The sequence below is a fragment of the Leptopilina boulardi genome, unplaced genomic scaffold (genome assembly GCF_019393585.1).
Source record: "Leptopilina boulardi isolate dan_hultmark-lab unplaced genomic scaffold, ZJU_Lbou_2.1 LbouV2_266, whole genome shotgun sequence".
Lineage (NCBI taxonomy): Eukaryota > Metazoa > Arthropoda > Insecta > Hymenoptera > Figitidae > Leptopilina > Leptopilina boulardi.
The window spans coordinates 3934291-3959290 of NW_026137825.1; the positions used below are offsets into that span (position 1 = coordinate 3934291).

A 25000-nucleotide genomic window follows, 5' to 3' on the forward strand; every position below is an offset into this window, starting at 1 on the left:
TAATTGACAATTTTCGTCTGCTACATTATTATTATTGTTGTCATAATATTGTGCATTGAAATATATAAAAAAAAAGAAGTCGAACATTTATACAAAATTGTATTAATATCAAGGTATTTTAATATTTAAAATTTTAATCTGAAATAGAGGGGGAAAAAATTTACATTTGGAGAATTTGATTTTTGACGTTTAATATCAATCAAAATTTTTTCTAATTTTCTTTTATTTTCAAAAGAAAATAATGATAATTACAATTTTTTGAATTATTCTATTTAATTAAAGTTTATTGAAGTGAAAAATAGTCGCGTGATTTAAAAATTATAGTGCGCGTTTAATTTAACCTAAAAAAATGCCTGGTGAACCGTCAACGGGAGGTAAAACGACAGGTAAAGTTAAAAGAATATCAATACCAAGAGTTCAAAGTAGCACCGATACTGAACTTCAATCACAACAAAGTGGTGGAACTCCATTACAACCAACATCATTGCAATATGCAAATTTTCGACCTGATCAAGATGAAAGTTCAATTCCCGCGAGTTTAAGATCGAGATTAATGGATCTTTTTCAACAAATTGAAAAAGAATTTGAAATTGTCTGCACCGAGAACATTGGTTGTAAGTAGAATTTTAAATATATTTAATAAATTAAAATATTATCAGGGAATTTGTTGGAAAAATTGATTTATTTTTAAATTAAAATTTGAATTTTTAAATTTATTCACATTTTTCATTTATTTTCGAGAGCAAAAAAAAAGGTAACATTATCCCTGATAATTGATATTTTAACAAATAAATATTTTACTATAAAAAATACAATTGCAATGATATAATGGAATTTGAAAAAATAAAAATTACAGTACAAGAAAAGATTGACGTATTAAATGAAAGACTAGAACGTGAATGTTATGGATCTGGTGAACGAAGTTTACCAATCGGTGATTTTACCGATTATTCAGATGTGAAAAATTTTGCAAAACAAAAATGTAAGTTTTTAATTAAAAACAATAATAGTTTAGGGTTAGTCACAAGTTAAAAAACAAAAATTTCTTTTTGAAGAAAAAAAACATTTTTGTTAGGAAAATTTAATTTTGTAAAAAATTATTAAATTTATTGAAAAATATAAAAAAATTTTGATTCAAGTTTAGGAATGTTACAAAATAATTTATTAATTTAAAAAAAAAATTTTTTTTATCATTTCTTTAAGCTTATATATTAATTTAGAAAACACAAAATTACAAATATTGATTTTTTCTATAAATATAATTCAGTTGACCTAGAAAGGTTGAATTTATTAAAAAAAAAAGAATTCATCGATTTAAAAATTAATTAAGGACAAATTTCAAAGATAAAAATTAATCTAAATTTAAATTAATTAAAATATTTATTGATTAAAATTGTAATAGAGGAAAATTAATTTTTTTTTCTAATTCTAATTAACCATCAATTCAATTAAAAATACAAATTTGAATCTGTTGAAATTTTTAATATTTAAATATTTCAATTAAAAATTAAATTTGACAGTGAAATTGTTTTAATTTTAGAAAAATTTATTCTTGTGGCAGCCCTGTAATTATTTGATTTCCGTATTTAATTAAAATAATGATTATTTGTAAATATTTTCTTTGTTTGTTCGTTTATTTGTTTGTTTATTTTTTTTTTTAGTAATTTGGGACGCATTAAGATCCCCTACAAAAAAGAAAAAAGTTATTACAATTTTCATAGCGTCGATTTTGAAATAATATAAATTCAATTTATTAGAATTTTCTAGAGAAATATTTACTTTGAAACTGAATTTTTATATATCGAATAATTTTTATTATAAATTCTCATTTAATAGAATTTCTATTTATCCGAACTTTTAATTTAATGAATTAAATTTATTTTAATTATGTAATTCATTGAATTTTCATTAAACACAATTTCTATTCAATAGAATTTTAATGTAACAATTTAAATGTAATTTTAATGTAACAAAATTTTGTTTATTATGTAAAAATTTTTACTTAATCGACAGTATTTTAATTTAATTTTTAATGTAAACTAATTCAGAATTAACATAATTTATATTTTACAAAACTTTTATTTAACCAAATTTTAATTAAGAACTTTTATTTCCTCGAATTGTAATTTGATATATTATTATCAAGTAACCGAAATTAAATTTGACCAAAATTGAAAATAACCGAAAAGTATTTTTATTGATTAATTAATTAATTAATAACAATTATAAAATTCTCCAATCACAATTTGATAATTTTTTATTTTTATTATTTACTATTTTATTTATTTTTATTTTTTATTTATTATTGCTTTTTGGCTATTTTCAATTTTGGTCAAATTTCATTTCGATAACTTGATAATTATATCAAAAAATTATGCAAAATAGAAATTCATTTTGAATAAAAGTCCTGTTTATTGAAAATTTGGTTAAAGAAAACTTTTTGTTAAATATAAATTATAATTATTATAATAAAATTATAATAATAATAATTATAATTATAATAAAAAATTATTATATTTAATTAATTATTATTTATATTCAATTAAATAAAAAATTTGCTTAATAAACAATTTTGTTACATTAAAATTAGTTTTCAAGGAAATTTTATAAAATAATAAATTTTCTTAAATGGAAATTGTATTGGTTGAAAATTCGATGAATTACTTAATTTATTGTTTATAAAAATTCGATTAAATAGAAATTCTATTAAATAAAAATTCGTTTTTAAATAAAAAATGTTTCAATATTAAAATTCAGTTTCAGTAAAAATTTGCTTAATGAACAATTTTTTTAGATTAAAATTATTTTTCATATGAAAATTTTGTAAACTATAAATTTTGTTAAATGAAAATTATGTTGAATGAAAATTCAAAAAAACTACATAATTTATTGTATAAAAATTCGAATAAATAGAAATTCTATTAAATTAGAATTACTTTAAATAAACATTTTTCGATATGAAAATTTAGTTTTTGATAAATTGAATTTATATTTATTTCAAAATCGACGCTGCGAAAATTTGTAACAACTTTTTTTTTGTGAATACTGAAATACTATGATCAACGATTAGAAATCAATTTTTATTTAACACGAAAAATTATAAAATTGTTTAACTAAAAAAATAATTTTTTTTTTTAATATAATTTGTCGATTAATAAAAATCATAAGAAATATTTTTATAGGCAAAAAGTTATCGAATTTTTCATTATAAAAAATTATTTCTTTAAAAATCGTTTATCATAAATATTGTTCGTTTTTATTTATGAATTTTTTTTTCTCTATCAATTCAATATGATAAATTAGAATTGAAAACTAAAATTTGTTTTTTTTTTCAGCATCAGTCAGTGGTTCGGCTCAAAAAGTAAAAGCATCACACAAATTACGCGCTCAAACAAGTAAAATAGTATCGAGTTTTAAAAATCCAACAATGACATGTAGCATGCAAAAAGAATACACTGGTCATCGTGATGGTGTTTGGGAAGTGACTGTTGGAAAATCATGTCAATCAATAATAGCAACAGCATCAGCCGATCATACAGCACGAATATGGTCAATAGAATCAGGACGTTGTCTATTGCAATACATTGGTCATAATGGTTCAGTGAATTCAGTGAGATTTCATCCAACGCGTGATTTAGTATTAACATCAAGTGGCGATAATTCCTCGCACGTTTGGCAAGCCGCTGTTAATTGTGATATTCCAAAGAGACAATCATCATCGGAGGATTTGTCACTTGCAATTGGTGAACGTTCAACAATTGATGAACAAGAGGAATTACCACCAATTTTAAGAACACCTGTACGTGAATTATTGGGACATTCTGGTGTTGTTATGGCAGCCGATTGGTTACCTGGCGCTGAACAAATTGTCTCTGCATCATGGGATAGAACGGCAAATCTCTATGACACTGAAACTGGTGATATTATTCATACATTGTGTGGACACGATAGGGAATTAACTCATGTATCAACGCATCATGCACAACGACTTTGCGTCACTTCAAGTCGTGACAGTACATTTCGACTTTGGGATTTTAGAGAATCAATTCATTCGGTTTCTGTTTTTCAGGGACACACTGAGTAAGTTGGGATTTTTTGTGTTTGGTTAATAAAAAATTAAAGAAATAAAGTACAGGCCTCGAATTACACGACTTTTTTTGACTTTAAAAAAAAATTTTCAAACAAAATACGTTTTTTTTTTTTTAAGGATACAATGCAAATCTTCTTCAGATCTTCTTTATTTCAATTATTTAACAAATTTTTAACTAAAATTCTTCACTAAATTAATTATTTTTAATAATTTTAATGAAATTCAATTCACAAATTCAATTATCTTAAACTATTTTTGAATTAAAATTTTTATGAAATTTAATAATTGTTTATAATTTAAAAAAAAAATTAGTAAATAAAGTTACCAAAAATGTTTAATTTAAAATTATTTGAAATTAAATTATTTGCAAAAATTTTAATTATTTTTAATGATTTTTTAAAAATATTCTTCGAAAATTCAATTATCTGAAAGCTATTTGCAATGAAAAAAATTTTCAAGTTCAATTTTTGTGTGTAATTTCTAATAAATTCTTCAGTTATTTTCAAATATCTCAATAGAAATTCAATTATTATCAATATTTTAAATTCAAAATCAACTAAAATTCAATTATTTTCCAATATTTCGATTGAAATTAAATTATTTTCAAAATTTTCAATTTAAAATCAACTAAAATTCAATTATTTTCAATATTTTAAATTCAAAATCAACTAAAATTCAATTATTTTCCAATATTTCGATTGAAATTGAATTATTTTCAAAATTTTCAATTTAAAATCAACTAAAATTCAATTATTTTCAATATTTTAAATTCAAAATCAACTAAAATTCAATTATTTTCCAATATTTCGATTGAAATTAAATTATTTTCAAAATTTTCAATTTAAAATCAACTAAAATTCATTTATTTTCAAAAATTTCAATTCAAAATCAACTAAAATTCAATTATTTTCCAATATTTCGATTGAAATTAAATTATTTTCAAAATTTTCAATTTAAAATCAACTAAAATTCATTTATTTTCAAAAATTTCAATTTAAAATCAACTAAAATTCCATTATTTTCCAATATTTCAATTCAATATCAATTGAAATTTAATTATTTTCAAAAATTTCAATTTAAATGCTTCTAAAATTTAATTATTTCTAAAAATTACCATCTAAAATTTTTTGAAATTTAATAATTTCAATTATAACTCTCGTGAAATCAAATTATTTTTAATGATTTTTATAATTTTTTTCGAAAATTCAACTATCTGAAACCATTTTTCACTTAAAAATTTTTAAAATTATTGTATTTTTATCTGCAATTTTTAATAAATTTTTTAATAACAGAAATCATGAAAAATTTTAAATTAAAAATCACTTGAAGTTCAATTAATTTCAAAAATATAAATTATAAATCTTTGAAAATTCAATTAGTTTTTGAAAATATTATCTATAAAATTATTTGATAAATTATTTTTAGTTTTGTAAAATTTAATTATTGTCTGAAAATTAACCAAATCTTTTGAAATTCAATCATTTTTAAAAATTTCAACATTAACTCTTACAAAATTATTATTATTTAAAAAAAAAATTTTTAATAAAAAATCTGTAAAATTTGATTAAGTTTTTGCCTGAAATTATTTTCACACATCAAAACTAAAAACTATGATAAAATTTTTAATTCGAATAAATTGCTTAAATCAGAATTGAAAAAATTATAAAAATGTAACTTGAAGAATATTTTTTGGAAATTTGTTCTAATTAAAAAAAATTTTGAAAATTTGTCTTACAATTAGTTCAATTGTGAAATATTGGAAATCAATTTTTTTGATAATATTTTTATAGAATTATTCTCATTACAAAATTAATAAAATGAATTTAATATCTAATAACATTAGTTATTTTTATTTTTAAAGTAAAATATTCATTAACCAATTAAGTTTTGTTAAAATAAAAAAAATCGACTTTTTTGTGTCTTAAAGTCGATCCGAGGCCTGAAAGTAGAGAACAGAGAAAAGAAAAGAGTATCACAATTTTATTTACAAAAAAAAAAAATAATAAAATGAGACGTATGATTATCTCATAAAAATGATTAATTAAAATTTTTATTTTAAACCATTTTATTATATTATTATTTTTCAGACAAATTTTCAATTTTTGAATTAAAATTTGATAAATTTTCTTTTTATACGAATTTTTACTTAACAAAATTTTTAAGCTATCGAATTTTTGCCAGAATTTTTATTTTTACAATCAATTTTTTCACATGACTTTTTATTTAAGAGTATTTTAAATTAAGCAAATTTTAATTTAACAAAATTCTCATTCAAAAGAATTTTATGTGATTCGAATTTTTTAAATTGACAGAAATTCCAATTCATCGAATTTTACTATGTCCGAATTTTTATTTGTGCCAAATTTTAATTGTGCAAATTTTTAAGACACCAAATTTTCATTTGTCCTAATTTTAATTTGACTTAATTTTTTATTTGTACGAATTTTTAATTGATAAACATTTTAAATGACAGAAATTCCAATTCACAGAATTTCAAATTTTTCCGAATTTTTATTTGTACAAATTTTTAATTGACGGAATTTTTGCGACGCGCGAATTTTCATTTGTCCGAAATGACAAATTTTGTCCGAACAGAAAGTTCGACAGAAAGTTTTGCGGCGCAATTTTTCAAAAATTGACCAATTAGAAAATAAAAAAAAAAATTGTGATTAGTCAATTTTTGAAAAATTGCACCGAAAACTTTTTGTCGATTTTCTGTTCGGTCAATTTATAATTTCGGACAAATAAAAATTCGCACGTCGCAAAAATTCATATAAAAAAGAAAATCTAATTTTAATTCGAAAATTAAAAATTCATTTAAAAAAAAAATTATTTCTAATAATACTTTAAAATAAAAAAAATTCTAATTAATGATTTTTTTATGGGAAAATCATGTAGTTATCATAATTTTGATTTTGTAAAAGAAATAAAATAGAGAGAAAATTGAAAAAGAAAATGTTAAATAGTATTATAATTTTATTTATAAAAATTGATAAGAAATAAATATGAAATTGAAAAATTAAAAAAATTATATATCACAATTTTATTTGCAGAGCTGTAACATCGGCAGTATTTGCAAGAGATGATAAAATAGTATCGGGATCTGATGATAGAAGTGTTAAAGTTTGGGATTTGCGTAATATTCGTAGTCCATTGGCAACAATTCGTGGCGATAGTGCAGCAAATAGATTGGCTGTTTCAAGTGTTGGTGTTATTGCCATTCCTCATGACAATAGACAAATACGATTATATGACATGAGCGGACAACGTTTAGCTCGACTTCCTAGGACAAGTAGACAGGTATATTAAATAAATTTAATCAAAAGGTCTCGTATTGTACTTGAATTTTTTCAACTTTTAATAATATTCAACTTTTTCAAATCTAATTTATTTTAATTAGTAATTTATTTTAATTAAAAATCTGGGGAAAATAGTTTTGAGTTACGAGAATTACGAACAATAATTAAGTTTTACAGATTTTTAAATTATATAATAATAAAATGCTTGATCTGTCCTTTTGTCCTAACTTGAAGTTGGTCTTTTATGATTTCACGTGTTTTTTGAATAGTAATCGACGTGTCAAATTTGTGTCAAATTAAACTTGAAAATTTTAGAAATAATTAAATTTCAAAAGATATTGTTAATTTTCAAACAATAATAAAATTTTACAGAACTAAAAATAATTTATCAAAAAAATTTTTGGAAAACATTTTTTAAATTTAATTGAATTTTCAAAAGATTTAAAATTGAAATTTTAGAAATTAATTGAACTTCAAGTGATTTTAATTAAAATTTTATATGATTTCACTAAAAAATTTATTAGAAATTACAGACAAAATACAATAATTTGATAATCATTTTTAATTGAAAAATGGTTTCAGATAGTTGAATTTTCAAAGAATATTATAAAAATATTTAAAAATAATTGAATTCCCTTATAGAGTTATAATTGAAATTATTAAATTTCAAAAAATTTTCGATGGAAAATTTTAGAAATAATTAAATTTTAAATGCTTTTAAATTCAAATTATTGAAAATTCAATTAATTTTGAATTCAAATTTTTTAGAATAATTAAATTTTCTTTAATTTTGATTTGAAATTTTGGAAAATAATTAAATTTCAATTAAAATTTTGGATAATAATTCATTTTTAGTTGATTTTTTATTGAAAATTTTGATAATTAATTTTGAATTGAAATTTTAGAAAATAATTAAATATTATTTGATTTTAAATTTAGAAAATAATTGAATTTTAGTTGATTTTGAATTGACAATTTTGAAAATAATTGAATTTTTTTTGATTTTGAATTGAAATTTTGGGAAATAATTGAATTTTAATTGAAATTTTGAATAATAATTTAATTTAAGTTCATTTTTTATTGAAAATTTGGATAATTAATTTTGAATAGAAAAGAAAATAATTGAAGAATTTTATTTCATTTTAAATTGAAAACTACGAAAATAATTGAATTTTAAAAGATTTTGAATTGAAAATTTGGAAAGTAATTGAATTTTCTTTGATTTTGAATTAAAATTTTGGGAAATAATTGAATTTTAGTTGATTTTGGAATTGAAATTTTGGAAAATAATTGAATTTTTATTAATTTTCAATAGAAAAATTTGGAAAATATTTGAATTTTAGTTGATTTTAAATCAAAATTTCGGATAATAATTGAATTTTATGTGATTTTAAATTGAAAATTTTGAATTAAAAATTTGGAAAAATAATTGAATTGTCTTGGATTTTGAATTGAAATTTTGGAAAATAATTAAATTTCAATTACAATTTTAAATAATAATTCAATTTTAGTTGATTTTTGATAATTAATTTTGAAATGAAATTTTAGAAAATAATTTTATTTTATTTGAATTTAAATTGAAAATTTGGAAAATAAGTGAATTTTAGTTGATTTTGAATGGAAATTTTGGGTAATAATTGAATTTTATGTGATTTTAAATTGAAAATTTGGAAAATAATTGAATTTTAAAAGATTTTGAATTAAAAATTTGGAAAATAATTGAATTGTCTTGGATTTTGAATTGAAATTTTGGAAAATAATTAAATTTCAATTACAATTTTAAATAATAATTCAATTTTAGTTGAATTTTGATAATTAATTTTGAAATGAAATTTTAGAAAATAATTTTATTTTATTTGAATTTAAATTGAAAATTTGGAAAATAAGTGAATTTTAGTTGATTTTGAATGGAAATTTTGGGTAATAATTGAATTTTATTTGATTTTAAATTGAAAATTTGGAAAATAATTGTATTTTAAAAGACTTTGAATTTAAAATTTAATAATTTAATAATTAATAATCTGAGGCCTATAAACATATAATTTTTATTTTTATCATTTAATATGGAATAATATTCTAATAAATTTAAATAATTATTGATAATATTAATTTTTAATTTCTCTATAACAAATAATGAAATACTTAATTTGGCGCGCTTGCGCGCGTTTAATATTGCTAGTTATTATATATTATTTTTGAAATAATTGAATTGCAGTAGGTAAAAATAGAAATAGAAATAGAAAATGAAAATGAAAAATTAATTCTCGTTAATTTTTAGGGTCATCGAAGAATGGTTTGTTCAGTAACATGGGCAGAGGATACTGGATCATGTAATCTATTTTCATGTGGTTTCGATCGCCTTGTATTGGGCTGGAGTGTAATACCTGTAAAAGATGTTTGAGGTCTTCCATTGTTTCGCGTCAGTTTTGCATCAACGTGACATTGGAGATCAACTGGGGCATTTCGAATAAGCCACTTGAGACGCTGTTATGTGCCAATAAACCCAAAATTAACACGATCAATGAGCCACTCTTTTCACTGTCGCTTACCACTGCGAGCAAGTAACAATTAAATTAAAATTTAAAAAAAAACAACAATTACTCTACAAATAATTTTCCAATTATTTGAAATTGAATTTCTCTAAATTGAGTGAAATTCCAAAAGAAAAATGAAAATATTTTACTCACCAGAATAGGCTGTTAGTAAACACAATAATTCATATCCGTAGATTAAAAAATTATGTAATTTTGGCGAATTATGTTTCCATACTATTCCCAATAATCCTAGTAAATTTGGATAACGGCCAATTATTAATGCTTTCACCAAATTTCTTGATTTATACATTTCTGGCCTTTTACAAATAAAAAACCAACGCAATTCCATTGAAATAATAATTGTGCAAATAAGAGCGCTTAGCGATAATGTTGTTTGAATCAATATAATATAAAGATTTTTCTCACCCTATAATCAAGAAATATTTTTTTTTCTTCAATATATATATATGTATATAAGATAATATTCCATATTTAAAATATAGAAAAGAATTTAAAAATGTACGTTTATTGTTAGAAATTATATATTTATTAATTAAAAATATTGTATAACAAGTATTAAATAAAAGATAAAATATAAAAATTATAAAAATAAAATTAAAAAATATATAAAAATATTTTTTAAAAATGATTTTTTAGTACCTCAAAAGAATCTTTTCTCTCTTCGTTATCACTTAGTGAAATCGAAGAATCTAACCATTTTTGAAATGATTCACCCAAAATTAAAACTATCATTAATTTCCAATAGGATTTAAAATTGCTATTGTAAAATAAATGTCGATATGCCGATTTTTGAAGGAGAATTAAATCTAAAAGAACAATTACTGGATCGTATTCAATATATTTATCAGCTAAATATCCACATGAATTCTGAAATAATATCAATTTTTTGTATTAAAGTAGTATATTAATTATATATTACAGTAATTAATGTTCTTTTTGTCCCATTTAATAATTTAATAATAAAATTGTAAATGCGAAATTAGTTATAAAAAATTTTCTATTAATTATAATTTTTATTATTTAAGTAATAATTAGTAAAATAATAATTCGATAATAGTGTTACATCTGGTCATTTTTTCGACTTTATTTCTATTTTACTCTATATTTAATTTTTCCGCGTTTCCTATTTTCTTAAGAAAAAAATAACATCTGTTTATTTAAAAAATCATGTTATTTCTTCTTATTCACCGACTCATAATGTATCTGTTTTTTCTCTTTTAAAAGTAGATAATGAAGCGTGAAATCTTAGTGGACGACATATACAGAATGCACTTTTTCCAAAAATCTAAGAAACCGAAACATCCGTAAGCAATAAAATTATAAAATACAACCATAAAAATCTTTTCTAAACTCTACAAGTGCATCCTCCAGATGTCGACCGCTGAGGTCCTTTTCCTTTCATTTTCGTTTTTCTTACGACAGGTCCGAGAGTCCCTGTCGCCAAGATTTCCTTCTGTTTGTAATAAAATTTGTCTAGGTTCCGAAAATATATATTATACTAAAATTCACACACATATAAATTTTTAATAACAATTAACTTTAATAATTAATTTCATTATTATTATTAATAAATAATTAAAATGTTATTTTTTTACAATTTATATTAAATTTTAATAAAAACTAATAATTGTCAAAATGTATAATTGATTATTGTTTAAAATTATTAATATAAGTAAAATTAATAATAAAAATTATAAAAAATATAAAATTAATAAATAAACAATTAAAATTTAATACAATTTAACAATAATTAAATTATATTGATATTTAACAATAAATAATTATAAATAATTAAAATTTTAAATAATTTCGACTATTATAAAAAAATTAGGTTAAATTACTTTATAAATTAATAAAAAATAATTATTATTATTAAAAATTATAAACAAATTAAATTTATAAATTGTATCTTTCTTAAAAATCATCGTACAATTAAAATTCAAAAAGGAATATGTAAAATAAATTAAATAATAATTGTTAATAATAAATAATATTAATAATAATCATTGTTAATAATAAAAATTTAGCTTAATTGTAAAAGATGCAAAATATGGATGATCTTCCCTTCTTTAAAGAATTTATCCCTACTTTTGGAAATCTGTGTCTCTGAAGGACAACCCACACGTTCGAACCAACCCTAAGGGCTGGGTCAGTGGGGCCCAATAGGGAGAAAATGTAAATGAGTTTTCTTCATTTTTTCTTTCGAGTTTTTACCATTTTCTTTGAGAAACTCTAATAATAAGTTTTCTCAACTCCCTTTTTCTCTCCGCCTACAAGATATTTCCCTTTCTACAAAAAATCTCTCCCTTCTTCAAAATCTACCCCAAAAACTCAAAATTAGTAGTGGGGACAAACCTTTAAAAACGTATGTTTCCCTAAAATATTCAGTATTTTCAAGTTATTCAGTCATTCAAGTTATTCAGTCATTCAAGTTATTCAGCATTTCAAGTCATTCAAGTTATTCAACATTCAAAATTCCTATTAACAAACTCTAAAGAGTCATTTTCAAATTCTTTCTACATTACAAGTTTCCAAAATTTAAAGTTATTTTACAAATTATAAAATCTCAATTTCTCTGATTAAAAAGTTATACATTCAGTGATAAGTTACTTTCAAAGTTATTTTCTGAATTTAAAAATCTTGTTTAAATTCAATTCAATTCTACGAGTTCCTGTTATTTTGATTGCTGTCCAAACAACCTATCTTTGAATTCGAAGGACGTTCTCCTAATTTGTGCATCTTTAGGGAAAATCATTTTTAATAAATAAAAAAAAGTAAGTTTATATTTAAAATCTATTATTTCTTTCTTTTCTTAATCTTATCCATCTCTCAATTCCGATAAATTTCGTGCTATGGTGCGCGATATTTTATCACATTCCAAAATTATAAAATCTTATTTTTTCATAATTATTGAAAACCTTTCCGAGAAATTTTAGTGCTACCAGTGCGCAATTATTTTCTCAATTCCTTTTAAAATCATTTCCTAACCTTCTAAAAATTTTATTTTCTCAACAAGAAATCTAATCGAAAAGATTCCTAAGTTGTAGGACGAAAGTCTAGACTTAAAAATTAAACAATTATTAAATTAATTATGTTATATCTCCGGATGTAACAATAGAAAATAATTTCTAAATTAAAAAGTAATTTTTTTTTTATTAAACTTACACATTTTAAGACTTTTAAGACACTTGGACTGTAACGTCTGTATAAATTTGCAACTTCAGCTCCACAATTTGTACAAGTGTACATTTTTTTTGTTATCTTAAAAATAAATTTTTTTTTTTTAATAATAAAATTACAAAAGTATTTAAATAATTATTTTTCAACATAATTTATTCATAGTTTTCTTTTTTTAACCTTAGGAGATTTTTTTTTAGCTTTTCCAGGATAAAAAACGGTATTTTTCCAAATTTATAAAAGAAAATTTCAAATTTAATTCCAACAATTTAGCATAATATTAAGCAAATAAAAAAATTCTCTTAAATTTATTTTATAAATTTAGAAAATAAATTTATTAATTATTAATTTAGAAAATAAAATACATATTTGAAATTAACGGGAAAATTATTTATAAAATTTTTTTAAATTGTAAAAACTAGTCTTTTGTGCAAATATATTACATAAAATTAATTTTTTTTTTTTTTTCTAAACCAATATTTATAATAAATTATATTCGCCTTGAATGCAAAATAATTCCAATGCATAAACGAAGGTTGTTCTACAAATATTATAATAAAAACATTATTACTGTTAACTGAATAACCTTGGCTTTCAAAAATGTGAAAGTCTCTGAGATTATTTTCAGAATAGTGGGGAAGAGAGTGATGAGTACAAGTCGATTGTGATCAGTCGAGTTCCACTAATTCAACGGTATACAAGTAAAAAAAAATTTTTTTTTTTTTCACTCAAAATTCCACATATTTTTTAAAATAAACCGAAATAATGGCTTCAAAAATAAAAATTAAATTACCCAATGGTCATGATATGCCAGCATTGGGATTTGGAACTTGGCAGGTTTGTTTATTATTTTTATTTACGTAAAATTAAAAATTTTTTGACAAATTTTAAATAAATATTTTCTTTAATTCAACGTAGTATTTTATAGCAAAAAAAAATATATTTTTTAAACCTTCAATTGTAAAAATAGCTTTAATTAGAAATAAATATTCATTATGTAAATCTATTATTAAAACAAAGCCGGAAATTATTAAATATGGAACTCTTTTTTTTAATTAGAGAAATAATTACTAAAAAAAAATACTAAGAAGAATTTTCTTTATTTGTAAATTATAAAGCAATGTCATATTACTGATAATTTTGCAGATAACTAATATTATTGTTATCATCAAATGACCTCAATATTTTTGTAGCAAAACAGTTTTTAGCGAAAAAAAAAAAAAAAAAATTTTTTGTACATTAATAATTTTTTTGTAAATTTTAGGCATCAGAAGAGGAAATTGTCTCAGCTTTAAATGCTGCATTAGAAGCAGGATATAGACACATTGATTGCGCAACTGTTTACAATAATGAAAAGGCAATTGGAAAAACTTTAAAAAATTGGCTAGACTCGGGCAGAGTCAAAAGAGAAGAACTTTTTATTGTTACTAAGGTTGTTTTTCGAATTTAATTTATTATCTATAAATAATAATAACACTAACAATAATAATAATTAAAATTTTTTTATTGATTTTATTTACTTTTTTTTTATTTATCAATTAATTTTCTCCATTGTGTACTTAATACAAAATTTTACAATTATTTATTTTCATTTTTTATAATTTATTTTATTAAGTATTTGTATAATTAAATATTATTATTATTATTATTATTATTCATAATTAGTTAATTATAATAAATTAATCTAATAAAAATTTAATAGAATAATTATTTCTAAAAAATGAAAAAAAAAATTAAAATTCTTTAATAAATAAATAAATGTAAAATAATTTAATAATAAAATAAGTGAATTAATTTTATTAATTAATTTTTTTTTCAACAATTTTTTAGCTACCACCTCCAGGTAATCGGCCAAGTGGAGTGGAAAAATGGATAAAAAAATCATTAAACGATTTGCAATTGGATTATTTGGATATGTATTTAATTCACACGCCATTTACATTTAAAGAAATTGAAGGCGATTTACATCCAATGAATGAAAATGGTGAAATACAATTGGACATGACAACTGATCATATTGCTATTTGGAAAGAAATGGAAAAACAAGTTGTCGCCGAAAGAACACGCGCTATTGGCTTATCAAATTTCAATATTTCTCAAATAACAAGAGTTTTAAATATTGCAACTGTTCCAATATCCAATCTTCAAATTGAATTACACGTCTACTTTCAACAAAATGAACTTGTAAGATTTATATTTTATCTTTAAAAAAAAAAAAACTTAAAACAAAAATTCAATTTATAAAATTAATTAAATTAAATTTTTTTCAATTTTTATTATTCTGCTATTTTTTGTTTATTATTTTATTTTTTATTTAATTATATTAGATTAAATTATTAAATTGAATTATAAAATTAATTATTAAATTATTAAATTATTAATTTATTAATTTGAATTATAAAATTAATTATTAAATTATTAAATTGAATTATAAAATTAATTATTAAATTATTAATTTGAATTATAAAATTAAATAAAATTCAATTCCTTTTTTTTTTTATTATTAAAATTAGGTTGACTTTTGCAAAGAAAAAGGAATCACAGTGACAGCATATTCGCCATTGGGTTCAAGGGGACTCGTTAAACTATTAGGTAGAACGGAAATTTTACCCGATTTATTGATGAATCCAGTTGTTCAAGAAATTGCAAAAACACTTAATAAAACAAGTGCACAAATATTATTACGTCATTTAATTCAAAAAGGTGTGGCTGCAATTCCAAAAAGTACAAATCCAAAGAGAATTCAAGAAAATATTGATCTTTTCACATGGCAACTTAATGATGAACAAGTGGAAAAATTAAATAATTTAAATGTTGGAAAAAAAGCGCGCGTTTGTGATTTTATAAGTTTCTTTAAGGGAATTGATAAACATCCAGAATTTCCTTTTTAATTTTTTTTTTTTTGACAAAATTAATTAAATCGACGAAAATTGTGATTTAATGCTAAAAATATGGTTGAAAAAAAAAATTGTTTTTAAAAATAAAAATTTATTGATTGTTAAAAAAATAAATATTTTTATCCAAAATATATTATTTGATATTTTATAATTTTTTTTTTGATTCCGGTAATTTATTTTTTAAATTAATTTTTCAAAAATTTTTTATAATAAGAAGAATAAAAATATTAAAAAAAATAAAAGATCAATTTCTTTGATTATAAATTCGATTATATAATTGTTATGAACTTTCTGAGTTTAAAATTAGTTTCATGTTGTCATAGTTACCTGTGCATTTTATTAAGTAAACAAACAATAAACTCGACAATAAAAAAAATCGAAATTCACTTCATTAGAGAAAAAGTAAACCTGATATCATATTATAATTAATAAAAAAATTTACAAAAAAAATGGTTTCAAATTTAAAAATTAATCTACCCAATGGACATGAAATGCCAGCTTTGGGATTTGGAACGTGGGAGGTATATTTTTTATTTATTATTATTATTATTATTTTGTATTATTACTATTATTATTCTTTTGTTATTAATATTATTATTTTCTATTATTATTATTATTTTTTATTTATTTCTATTTTTTGCAAAGGATAAAGTGGAAAAATTATTATTATTACGATCAGTTACGATTATTTAAAAATAATTGCAACAATAATTGAAATTCAAATTCAAATTTATGTATATGTTTAATTTATAAGCTGAAAACATTCCATAAGAGAAATTATTATATATCTTGGAATTAATTATCAAACATTTAAAAAAAAAAAAAATTATTTATAAAAATGTATGGTAATTTAATTTTTTTTTTTTTCTAGATTCCAGAAGACGATATTGAAGTAATTTTAAATACTGCTTTAAATGCCGGCTATAGACAAATAGACTGTGCTGTTTTTTATCAAAATGAAAAAGCAGTTGGAAAAGTTTTGAAAAAATGGCTCGACTCGGAAAAAATTACAAGAGACGAACTTTTTATTGTTTCTAAAGTAAAAAAAAAAAAACAAAAAATTGACAAAAAATTATTTCATTATTTTTATTATACAAAATTATTTTTTTTTATTTTACAAAATTTTTATTTTTATTATAGGAGAATAATAAATTTTTTTTTATTTTTATTTTCTTTATTTTTAGTTACCATTTATTGGAAATGATCCAAATAAAGTGGAAAAATGGTTGAAAAATTCATTAAATGATTTGCAATTAAATTATTTGGATCTCTATTTAATTCATGGTCCAATTGGATTTGAAGATATTAATGAGGAAATGTTTTCGTTTCATGATAATGGAGATGTAAAATTAGACATGTCAACTGATCATCTTGCAATTTGGGCTGAATTAGAAAAACAAGTTGAAGCAGGAAGAACACGTGCAATTGGTCTATCAAATTTCAATAAATTGCAAATAGAAAAAATTCTCGATTTTGCTACAATACCAATTTCAAATTTACAAATTGAATTAAATGTTTATTTTCAACAAAATGAATTAGTAAGTTATTTTAAGTGAAAAAATTATTAATTTTCTTTTATTGAAAAATTAAAAAAAAAACGGTTTTTTAATTAACAGTAAAAGCAAATAATTATTTTTTTAAACCATTATTTGGTTTCGATATTTTATTATATAATTATTTTTATATTTTTTTTTTTACTTTCGTTAACGATTAACAAAAATAATTAACGAAAATAAAAATACTGTCATTTGAAAATTTTTTGTTCAGATTGAATTTTGTAAGGAAAATGAAATTACCGTTACTGCATATTCGCCATTGGGTTCTAGGGGGCTTGCAACACTATTTGGAAAAATTGAAATTGTACCAAATTTACTGTTGGATCCAACAATTCATGAAATAGCAACGAAACATAATAAAACTCCAGCTCAAATAGCGCTACGTTTTATTTTGGAAAAAAATATATCAGTCATTCCAAAGAGTCGTAACACAGAGAGGATATATGAAAATATTGATATTTTTGATTTTGAACTTGATTCAGAAGATGTGATTGAATTAAATAATTTGGATATGGGATCAGAGGCAAGAATTTTAGATTTTGCCTCATTATTCAGAGGTAGTGAAAAACATCCTGAATTTCCGTTTTAGAATTTTTTTTCCGTAGTAAATTTTTTTTTTTTTTTTTATTACTAAAAATTGTAAACATATTTTTTTTTTGGAAATTGTTAATTTTGGATAATTTTATCGAGAATATTTTAATTGTACAATAGTAATAATAAAATATAATAAAACAAAATAAAATGTAATAAAATATAATAAAATATTTGTAGTGCTATTTTCTCAAATAAATATTTAGAAAATTATATTTTTTTAAGATTTATAAATGCGATGACTGTAGAAAAATTTCTCCCTTTCGAAATCAATATGATTTTCTTTTCAAGGAGAAATTGAAAACTAACAAAGATAGAAAATTAAAAATACCAAAATTTGACAAAAATATAAAAAAAATTACGAAAAAAAAGAATAATTAAAAATTAATTTAATCTTTGGAGTCAAAAAAATTCAGATAAATATTTTATAAAAAGTAAATTTAAATTTATAATTTTTAAAATTTAATTAATTAATTTGGCATTTTTATTTTATTATTTTATTTATATTATTTTTTATTATTTTTCTGTATATTTTTTGTTTATTTAATTTTTTTTCTCCTATTTTTCTCAAATTTAATTATTTCTAATTTTTTTTTTATAATTTCCTTTTATTTTGTTTTTCTATTTTGTTTTTATTTTTATTTTAATTTTATTTTTAAATATAATAAAAATTAAATTCAACTATACAAATTCGATATACTTTTCCAAGGACTTTTTTCCTACAATACTTTTCAATATATACTTTTTCAATGCATTTAGAATAAAATTAGTTTCACGTTGTCATGGTTACTTGTTCGTTTTAATAAGTAAACAAAAAAAGTCAATGGAAAAAATAAAAAATCTAAATTCAACTTCACTTCATTGTGAGAAGCAAACCCTTGAAGTGCTTTAAATATAAAAAAAAAAAAACAAACTTTTCAATTTGAACTTTTTTTCCTCCCAAAAATGGATTTAAATTCAAAAATTGATCTACCTAATGGTCATGAAATGCCAGCATTAGGATTTGGAACTTGGCAGGTATGTTTAATTCAAGCTATTTAACTATTAATTAATTATTAATTATTATTTAATTATTAATTATTATTTAAATATTATTTAAAAAATTATTATTATTTGACAATAATTCATTATCATTTTATTTAAAAATAATGAAAAAATACAGAATTTAAAAAAAAAATTTCTTACTCCACGTTTTCTGTAAGTTATTAATAAAAATTATTAACTAATAAATACTTTTAAAAATATAAATTAGTAAATTAAATAAAATTCAAAATTCTCTAATTTATTACGATTTCACAAAAAATTTGGTTTTTGAAAATTTTCGTTTTTTTTCAAAAGTTCTAAAATTGTACAAATTTGTTTTAAGAAATAACATTTTTTTGTAAATAAATGTGAATTATTTTTTTAAAAAAAAATTTAGTGGGAAAAAATATTTTTCAAAAAATATTTCTGTATTCTAGGTATCGGAAGAAGAAATAATATTAGCAGTGGATACTGCTTTAAAAGCAGGCTACAGACATATAGATTGTGCTGCATATTATCAAAATGAAAAAGCAGTGGGAAAAATTTTAAAAGAATGGATTGATTCCGGAAAAGTAACAAGAGAAGAACTTTTTATTGTTACTAAAGTAATAATAAAAAACAAAATTTTTTGAATCTTTAAAATAAATAAACATTAAATTAAATAATTAATTTAATTTACTTTAAATCAATTTAACTTTTTTTAATTTAATATTTAAAAAAAAAAAAATTAATATTCATTTTAGTTGCCCCCATCAGGAAATAATCCAAACAAAGTGGAAAAATGGCTAAAAGGATCGTTAAACGATTTACAATTAGATTATTTGGATCTCTATTTAATTCACAATCCCATTGGATTCGAGGAAATAAATGAAGAATTATTTTCACTCGATGAAAATGGAGAAGTAATATTGGACATGACAACTGATCATCTTGCAATTTGGGCTGAATTTGAAAAACAAGTTGAAGCAGGAAGAACACGTGCAATTGGCCTATCAAATTTCAATGAATCACAAATAACAAAAATTCTCAATTCTTCAACAATACCCGTATCAAATTTGCAAATTGAATTACACATTTATTTCCAACAAAATGAATTAGTAAGCCTCATTAATTTTTTACCTAAAAAAAAAAAAAAAAAAAAAATCAATGAAAATAATTTGTAAATGTATTTTATTTATTTTTTTTTTAAAGGTTGAATTTTGCAAGGAAAAAGGAATCACAGTGACGGCATATTCGCCATTAGGTACCAGGGGACTTGTTAATTCAATTGGAAAAGCAGATGTTATTGCTGATCCATTGACAAATTCAATTGTTGAGGAAATAGCGAAAAAATACAATAAAACTAGCGCACAAATAATACTTCGTCATATTTTAGAAAAAGGCGTTGCAGTTATTCCAAAAAGTCAAAATCCAAAAAGGATATACGAAAATATTGATCTTTTTGATTTTGAATTTGATTCTGATGATGTTATAGAATTAAATAATTTGGATCAGGGTGCTGAGGCAAGAATTTTAGATTTTGTCTCTTTTTTGCCTGGTGTCGATAGACATCCTGAATATCCATTTTAAATTTGTTTGAAAAAAAAAAAAAAAAAAAAAAAAATGGTTGTTTAATTTTTCAAATTTTATTCTCACACGTGTTTTAACAGTTTGGTGTTGATAAGCATTGTTATATCATTGAAAAAAAAATGAAAATTTGTTAAATATTAAATGTATAAATTAATCTATTTAAATATATATATATTGCGAACAGAATACAAAAAAAAAAAAAATGTTAGAAATTTTTAACCTCTTTAATTTTTTAATACGAAATAAAAAAATTATATTTGAATGTAAAATCTCTTGTAAAACAAGTATAAAATTTCGTTTTTTAAATAAATTAGTTAAATAATTTAATAATATAATAATTATATAAATATTCAATAAGTAGAAAATTTTAGGTTATGTTCTAATTTTTAAAACAAAATTTATTTTAATTTATATGCTATTCCTGTAAATACATTTCATTTATTTGTCAAAATTTATAAATAATATAGTAATAATTACAAATATTAATTAGAAATAAAAGAATTAATTAGATATAAACACTTACGGAAAAAATTTAAAGTGCTTTGGAATTTACACTAACAAAATTTCTTCTATATTCTTCTTTATTCATAGATAAATAGATTTTTCAAAGAATTTCAACAAAAAAAGAATCGTAAAACATTATATACATTTTAAAAATATAAAATTAGTACAATTGTTTATATTGACATGTCAAGAAATAGCAGACGAAATTTGGAGAAATATCAACAAATCGACGCCATCTTGGTATTTCGATTTTTTTGGACAAAATGAAAATTGCGCGAAATACAAATATTTAAACCAAAAAAGTTCTGTTTTTATTAGAAGTCAAAAATTTCGAATAATTATTACACCGAATTTAGAAGTTTCGAAAAACTAAAAGATAGAATTTCAAAAATCACGAATTATCAAAAGATCGAATTTGTAAAATGTTCGAATTTTTTTTTGAGTTTACTCTCTTTGTTCTACTTGACTATAGTTGTCTCTTTACCGCATGTGAACTGAGACTTATGGAACACATGGTAATTGAAATTATTATATAAAAAAAATGTTTATAGTATTAATTTAATAATTAAATATTATCCAAACTATTAATATTCAGTAAGTGTTTCATTGTACAGCAATAGAGAGTTTCTGTATAAAGAATTATGTAAGTTTTTTCTGCATTTAAACAATTTTTAAAACTAATTAACATAACCTCTTAGTATGAATATAATATTTTTCTACATAATAATACGTACAATAATAATATAGTTGTTACTTTATTTATTAAAAATTTTAATATAAATAAATTTAAATTTTGCTTTCTCACAGAAGAAAATTATGAAAATATATTAATTTAATTTGAGGTTATGTCTATCGAATTTATGAAATTTTTTCTTCTATTAAATTTACACCTCTCACTAATATTATAAATATAATATAAAATATAATATTAATATAAAAAATAATATCTTTCGTTCATTCTGTCCACACCTGAAGTTAGTATTTGTTATAAGTCTTTTGTTTTTTTTAAATGTATTGTTTGACATTATTTTGTGTTGGTTAAAATTTTTCAATGTTTTTTTGGCATTGTTTCGATAATTAATTTTGAATCGAAATTTTAAAAAATAATTGAATTTTATTTTATTTTAAATTGAAAACTTGGTAAATAATTGAATTTTAAATTGAAAATTTGAAAATAATTTAATTTTAGTTGATTGTTGATTGAAAATTTGAAAATAATTAATTTTAGTTGATTGCTGATTGAAAATTTTGATAATAATTAATTTTGACTCGAAATTTTGGAAAATAATAAAATTTTAATTGAAATTTTGGATAATAATTTAATTTAAGTTGATTTTGGATTAAAATTTCGGGTAATAATTGAATTTTAATTGAAATTTTGGATAATAATTTAATTTAAGTTCATTTTTAATTGAAAATTTCGATAATTAATTTTGAATAGAAATTTTAAAAAATAATTGAATTTTATTTTATTTTAAATTGAAAACTTGGTAAATAATTGAATTTTAAATTGAAAATTTGAAAATAATTTAATTTTAGTTGATTGTTGATTGAAAATTTGAAAATAATTAATTTTAGTTGATTGCTGATTGAAAATTTTGATAATAATTAATTTTGACTCGAAATTTTGGAAAATAATTGAATTTTAATTGAAATTTTGGATAATAATTTAATTTAAGTTGATGTTGAATTAAAATTTCGGGTAATATTTGAATTTTATTTAATTTTAAATTGAAAACTTGGTAAATAATTGAATTTTAAATTGAAAATTTGGAAAATAATTCAATTTTATATATAATTTAATAACATATAATAATAATTTTCATTATTATCATTTAATATGAAATAATATTCTAATAAATTTAAATTATTATTGATAATATTAATCTTTAATTTCTTTATAATAAACAATTAAATACTCAATTTGGCGCGCTTGCGCGCGTTTAATATTGCTAGTATAATATTAATATAAAAAATAATATATAATCAATAATAATAAATATTAATAAATATAAAATAATAATATAATAATAAAACAAAAATACTAAAATATGTTCTAAATAAATTTAATTTTAAATATATTTATATTATTTATAATTTTTTTTATTTTTTTTTATAGACAAAATGATTGACAATTTAAAAAAACGTAAAGTCTCAAAAAAGACAAAAAAATCATGGAGAAAAAATATTGATACAAAAGATGTTGATAAATATTTAGAAAATAAACGTCTCGAAGAACGTCTTGGTGCACCATTTTCTGAGAGAGCAAATTCAGAATTATTTTCCATTGATACAGCACGCGATGAAACATTGCTTATCAGTAAAGCTGAACGTAGAGCAAAATTAAAATTAAAAGAGCCAAGATGTTTTGCTATTTTAAAACCGCATACAGCAATTTTAGATCCAATTAGTAAAAGAAATCGTGTTAAAACACCTGAGGAAAGAAAAAATCCAATAAGAAGAAAATTTGAACAGGAAAGAAAAAAAAATGGTATTTTAAAATTAAGAGAAAAAAATTCACTAAAAGATAGAAAAATTGCCGATGAAAATAGAAATAAACGATTTAAACGCGGTGAATTTAAAGAAGATATTTGGAAAATAGAAATGAAAAATGAATTGCCAATTGTAAATGAATTGAATAGCGATTGGTTTACTTCGGATACTATTAGACATACATTGGCAAATACGGGGAAAAAAAGAAAACGTATTCCTGAGAATTTAATTAAAAAACCATCTGTATTACCCGCTGTTCAAATTCCACATCCTGGAACATCTTATAATCCATCTTTTAACGATCATCAAGATTTATTGAAAGAAGTCGCTGATAAGCAATTGAAATTTGAAAAAGAAGAAGCACATTTGAATAGAGTTACCAGTAAAATGTTCAAAAAGGTATTTTTTTTATATAAAATTCTTTTGTCACTAAAAGAACTATTTTTCACGAAAATAATTTTAATTGTACTAATTTTCCTTTTTAAGGTATCGCCAGAGGAAAAGGATCGAAATACTTTAGAAGAATTGTCCGAAGGTTTACCATTAAATTCAAAAATTGAAAATCAAGAAGAAGAAGACAATGATGATGATCCAATTGTAAAATCTGTGAATCCACCAGCGAAAAATGAAAAGAAAACATTACAAAAACGACGTAAACAAAAGGAGGAACGTGAAATGAAATTACAACGTAAACAAAATAAAGTGGAAAAGAAAAAAGTTGCCGATATTTATAAATTGAAACTTATTCATAAACAAATGGAGAGTAAGGAGAAAATTGAAATGAAATTAAGGGAGAAACGTGAATTAATAAAGGAAAAACAAACAATGGAGCCAAAAGTTTTAAGTAGAATAAAATATGAAGAAGTTGAACCTGATTTTAAACTTGGCGGTGAACTAACGGGAAATTTAAGGAACGCTGATCCTGTGGGAAATTTATTGAAGGATAGATATAAATCTTTACAAAAGAGAAATATTGTTGCACCTGCAACATTAGTGTTGTTAGTATATTTTTTTTAAAAAAATTCTTTATATTTATAAATATTTGTATTATTTATATTTATCTTTTCTTTTATATAATATATTAAAATTTGCTTTCTTTTTTTTATAGGAAACGAACGAAGGCAAATGTAAAGAGATACATTAAAGCGGATCACAAAATAAATAAAAAATAATTTGTTATTAAATTTATTCATTTAATTGGCAAAGAAATAAAGGTAATTTTTTTTTTTTTTTTCATATTTGTAAC

The 25000-nt window shown here is 20.7% G+C and overlaps 6 protein-coding genes across 9 annotated transcripts in view; 4 read left to right on the top strand and 2 right to left on the bottom strand.

Moving 5' to 3' along the window:
- The window catches only part of LOC127281203 (N-alpha-acetyltransferase 40), a 54144-nt gene extending 44530 nt beyond the window's left edge, over positions 1–9614 (bottom strand). Inside the window, exon 1 of the mRNA XM_051304804.1 lies at positions 9605–9614. The gene's annotated coding sequence lies outside the window, so the exon portion shown is untranslated. The remainder of the gene's footprint in view (positions 1–9604) is intronic.
- On the top strand, positions 35–9986 carry LOC127281191 (WD repeat-containing protein 37). 2 transcript variants are annotated; one of them, XM_051304787.1, is made up of 5 exons: positions 37–614; positions 857–982; positions 3336–4080; positions 7144–7390; positions 9668–9986. In XM_051304787.1, exons 1-5 carry the CDS (start codon positions 350–352, stop codon positions 9788–9790), a joined length of 1506 nt encoding a protein of 501 aa, XP_051160744.1. In that variant the 5' UTR covers positions 37–349; the 3' UTR covers positions 9791–9986. The 2 variants fall into 2 exon arrangements, with proteins under 2 accessions (XP_051160745.1, XP_051160744.1); XM_051304788.1 differs by lacking the exon at positions 857–982 and having other exon boundaries at positions 35–614.
- Positions 9723–21470, bottom strand: LOC127281200 (protein ARV1). Its single transcript, XM_051304801.1, has 5 exons — positions 21281–21470; positions 13110–13205; positions 10584–10811; positions 10077–10350; positions 9723–9940 (listed from the first exon to the last, which is right to left on the bottom strand). Exons 2-5 carry the CDS (start codon positions 13191–13193, stop codon positions 9810–9812), a joined length of 717 nt encoding a protein of 238 aa, XP_051160758.1. The 5' UTR covers positions 13194–13205; positions 21281–21470; the 3' UTR covers positions 9723–9809.
- On the top strand, positions 12357–20883 carry LOC127281247 (uncharacterized). The gene is made up of 11 exons (XM_051304863.1): positions 12357–12718; positions 13731–13958; positions 14386–14553; positions 14952–15305; positions 15635–16003; positions 16890–17057; positions 17203–17418; positions 17786–18097; positions 19626–19793; positions 19932–20285; positions 20380–20883. The coding sequence occupies exons 2-11, from the start codon at positions 13887–13889 to the stop codon at positions 20755–20757; spliced, it is 2559 nt and encodes an 852-aa protein (XP_051160820.1). The 5' UTR covers positions 12357–12718; positions 13731–13886; the 3' UTR covers positions 20758–20883.
- Positions 16293–18352, top strand: LOC127281198 (aldo-keto reductase family 1 member B1). Of its 2 annotated transcripts, none has more exons than XM_051304799.1 (4): positions 16293–16539; positions 16890–16910; positions 17203–17556; positions 17786–18352. In XM_051304799.1, the coding sequence occupies exons 1-4, from the start codon at positions 16468–16470 to the stop codon at positions 18161–18163; spliced, it is 825 nt and encodes a 274-aa protein (XP_051160756.1). In that variant the 5' UTR covers positions 16293–16467; the 3' UTR covers positions 18164–18352. The 2 variants fall into 2 exon arrangements, with proteins under 2 accessions (XP_051160756.1, XP_051160754.1); XM_051304797.1 differs by having other exon boundaries at positions 16305–16539; positions 16890–17057; positions 17786–18349.
- A 210-nt stretch (positions 21471–21680) lies between the features above and the next one.
- Positions 21681–24988, top strand: LOC127281194 (ribosome biogenesis protein NOP53). 2 transcript variants are annotated; one of them, XM_051304793.1, is made up of 4 exons: positions 21681–21776; positions 23381–24153; positions 24241–24752; positions 24863–24988. In XM_051304793.1, exons 2-4 carry the CDS (start codon positions 23386–23388, stop codon positions 24924–24926), a joined length of 1344 nt encoding a protein of 447 aa, XP_051160750.1. In that variant the 5' UTR covers positions 21681–21776; positions 23381–23385; the 3' UTR covers positions 24927–24988. The 2 variants fall into 2 exon arrangements, with proteins under 2 accessions (XP_051160750.1, XP_051160749.1); XM_051304792.1 differs by having other exon boundaries at positions 21742–21904.
- The last annotated feature ends 12 nt before the right edge of the window (positions 24989–25000 follow it).

Excerpts from the sequence above, each read along its gene's own strand:
- LOC127281191 (XM_051304787.1), top strand. The coding sequence starts at position 350 with ATGCCTGGTGAACCGTCAACGGGAGGTAAAACGACAGGTAAAGTTAAA. Across the intron at positions 983-3,335 it reads AAATTTTGCAAAACAAAAAT|CATCAGTCAGTGGTTCGGCT; the intron begins GTAAGTTTTTAA and ends TTTTTTTTTCAG. Across the intron at positions 4,081-7,143 it reads GTTTTTCAGGGACACACTGA|AGCTGTAACATCGGCAGTAT; the intron begins GTAAGTTGGGAT and ends TTTTATTTGCAG.
- LOC127281194 (XM_051304793.1), top strand. The coding sequence starts at position 23,386 with ATGATTGACAATTTAAAAAAACGTAAAGTCTCAAAAAAGACAAAAAAA. Across the intron at positions 24,154-24,240 it reads CCAGTAAAATGTTCAAAAAG|GTATCGCCAGAGGAAAAGGA; the intron begins GTATTTTTTTTA and ends TTCCTTTTTAAG. Across the intron at positions 24,753-24,862 it reads GCACCTGCAACATTAGTGTT|GAAACGAACGAAGGCAAATG; the intron begins GTTAGTATATTT and ends TTTTTTTTATAG.
- LOC127281247 (XM_051304863.1), top strand. The coding sequence starts at position 13,887 with ATGGCTTCAAAAATAAAAATTAAATTACCCAATGGTCATGATATGCCA. Across the intron at positions 14,554-14,951 it reads AACTTTTTATTGTTACTAAG|CTACCACCTCCAGGTAATCG; the intron begins GTTGTTTTTCGA and ends ACAATTTTTTAG. Across the intron at positions 17,058-17,202 it reads AACTTTTTATTGTTTCTAAA|TTACCATTTATTGGAAATGA; the intron begins GTAAAAAAAAAA and ends CTTTATTTTTAG.
- LOC127281200 (XM_051304801.1), bottom strand. The coding sequence starts at position 13,193 with ATGTACACTTGTACAAATTGTGGAGCTGAAGTTGCAAATTTATACAGA. Across the intron at positions 10,812-13,109 it reads TCTTAAAAGTCTTAAAATGT|AATTCATGTGGATATTTAGC; the intron begins GTAAGTTTAATA and ends ATATTATTTCAG. Across the intron at positions 10,351-10,583 it reads AGAGAAAAGATTCTTTTGAG|GGTGAGAAAAATCTTTATAT; the intron begins GTACTAAAAAAT and ends TCTTGATTATAG.
- LOC127281198 (XM_051304797.1), top strand. The coding sequence starts at position 16,468 with ATGGTTTCAAATTTAAAAATTAATCTACCCAATGGACATGAAATGCCA. Across the intron at positions 17,058-17,202 it reads AACTTTTTATTGTTTCTAAA|TTACCATTTATTGGAAATGA; the intron begins GTAAAAAAAAAA and ends CTTTATTTTTAG. Across the intron at positions 17,557-17,785 it reads ATTTTCAACAAAATGAATTA|ATTGAATTTTGTAAGGAAAA; the intron begins GTAAGTTATTTT and ends TTTTTTGTTCAG.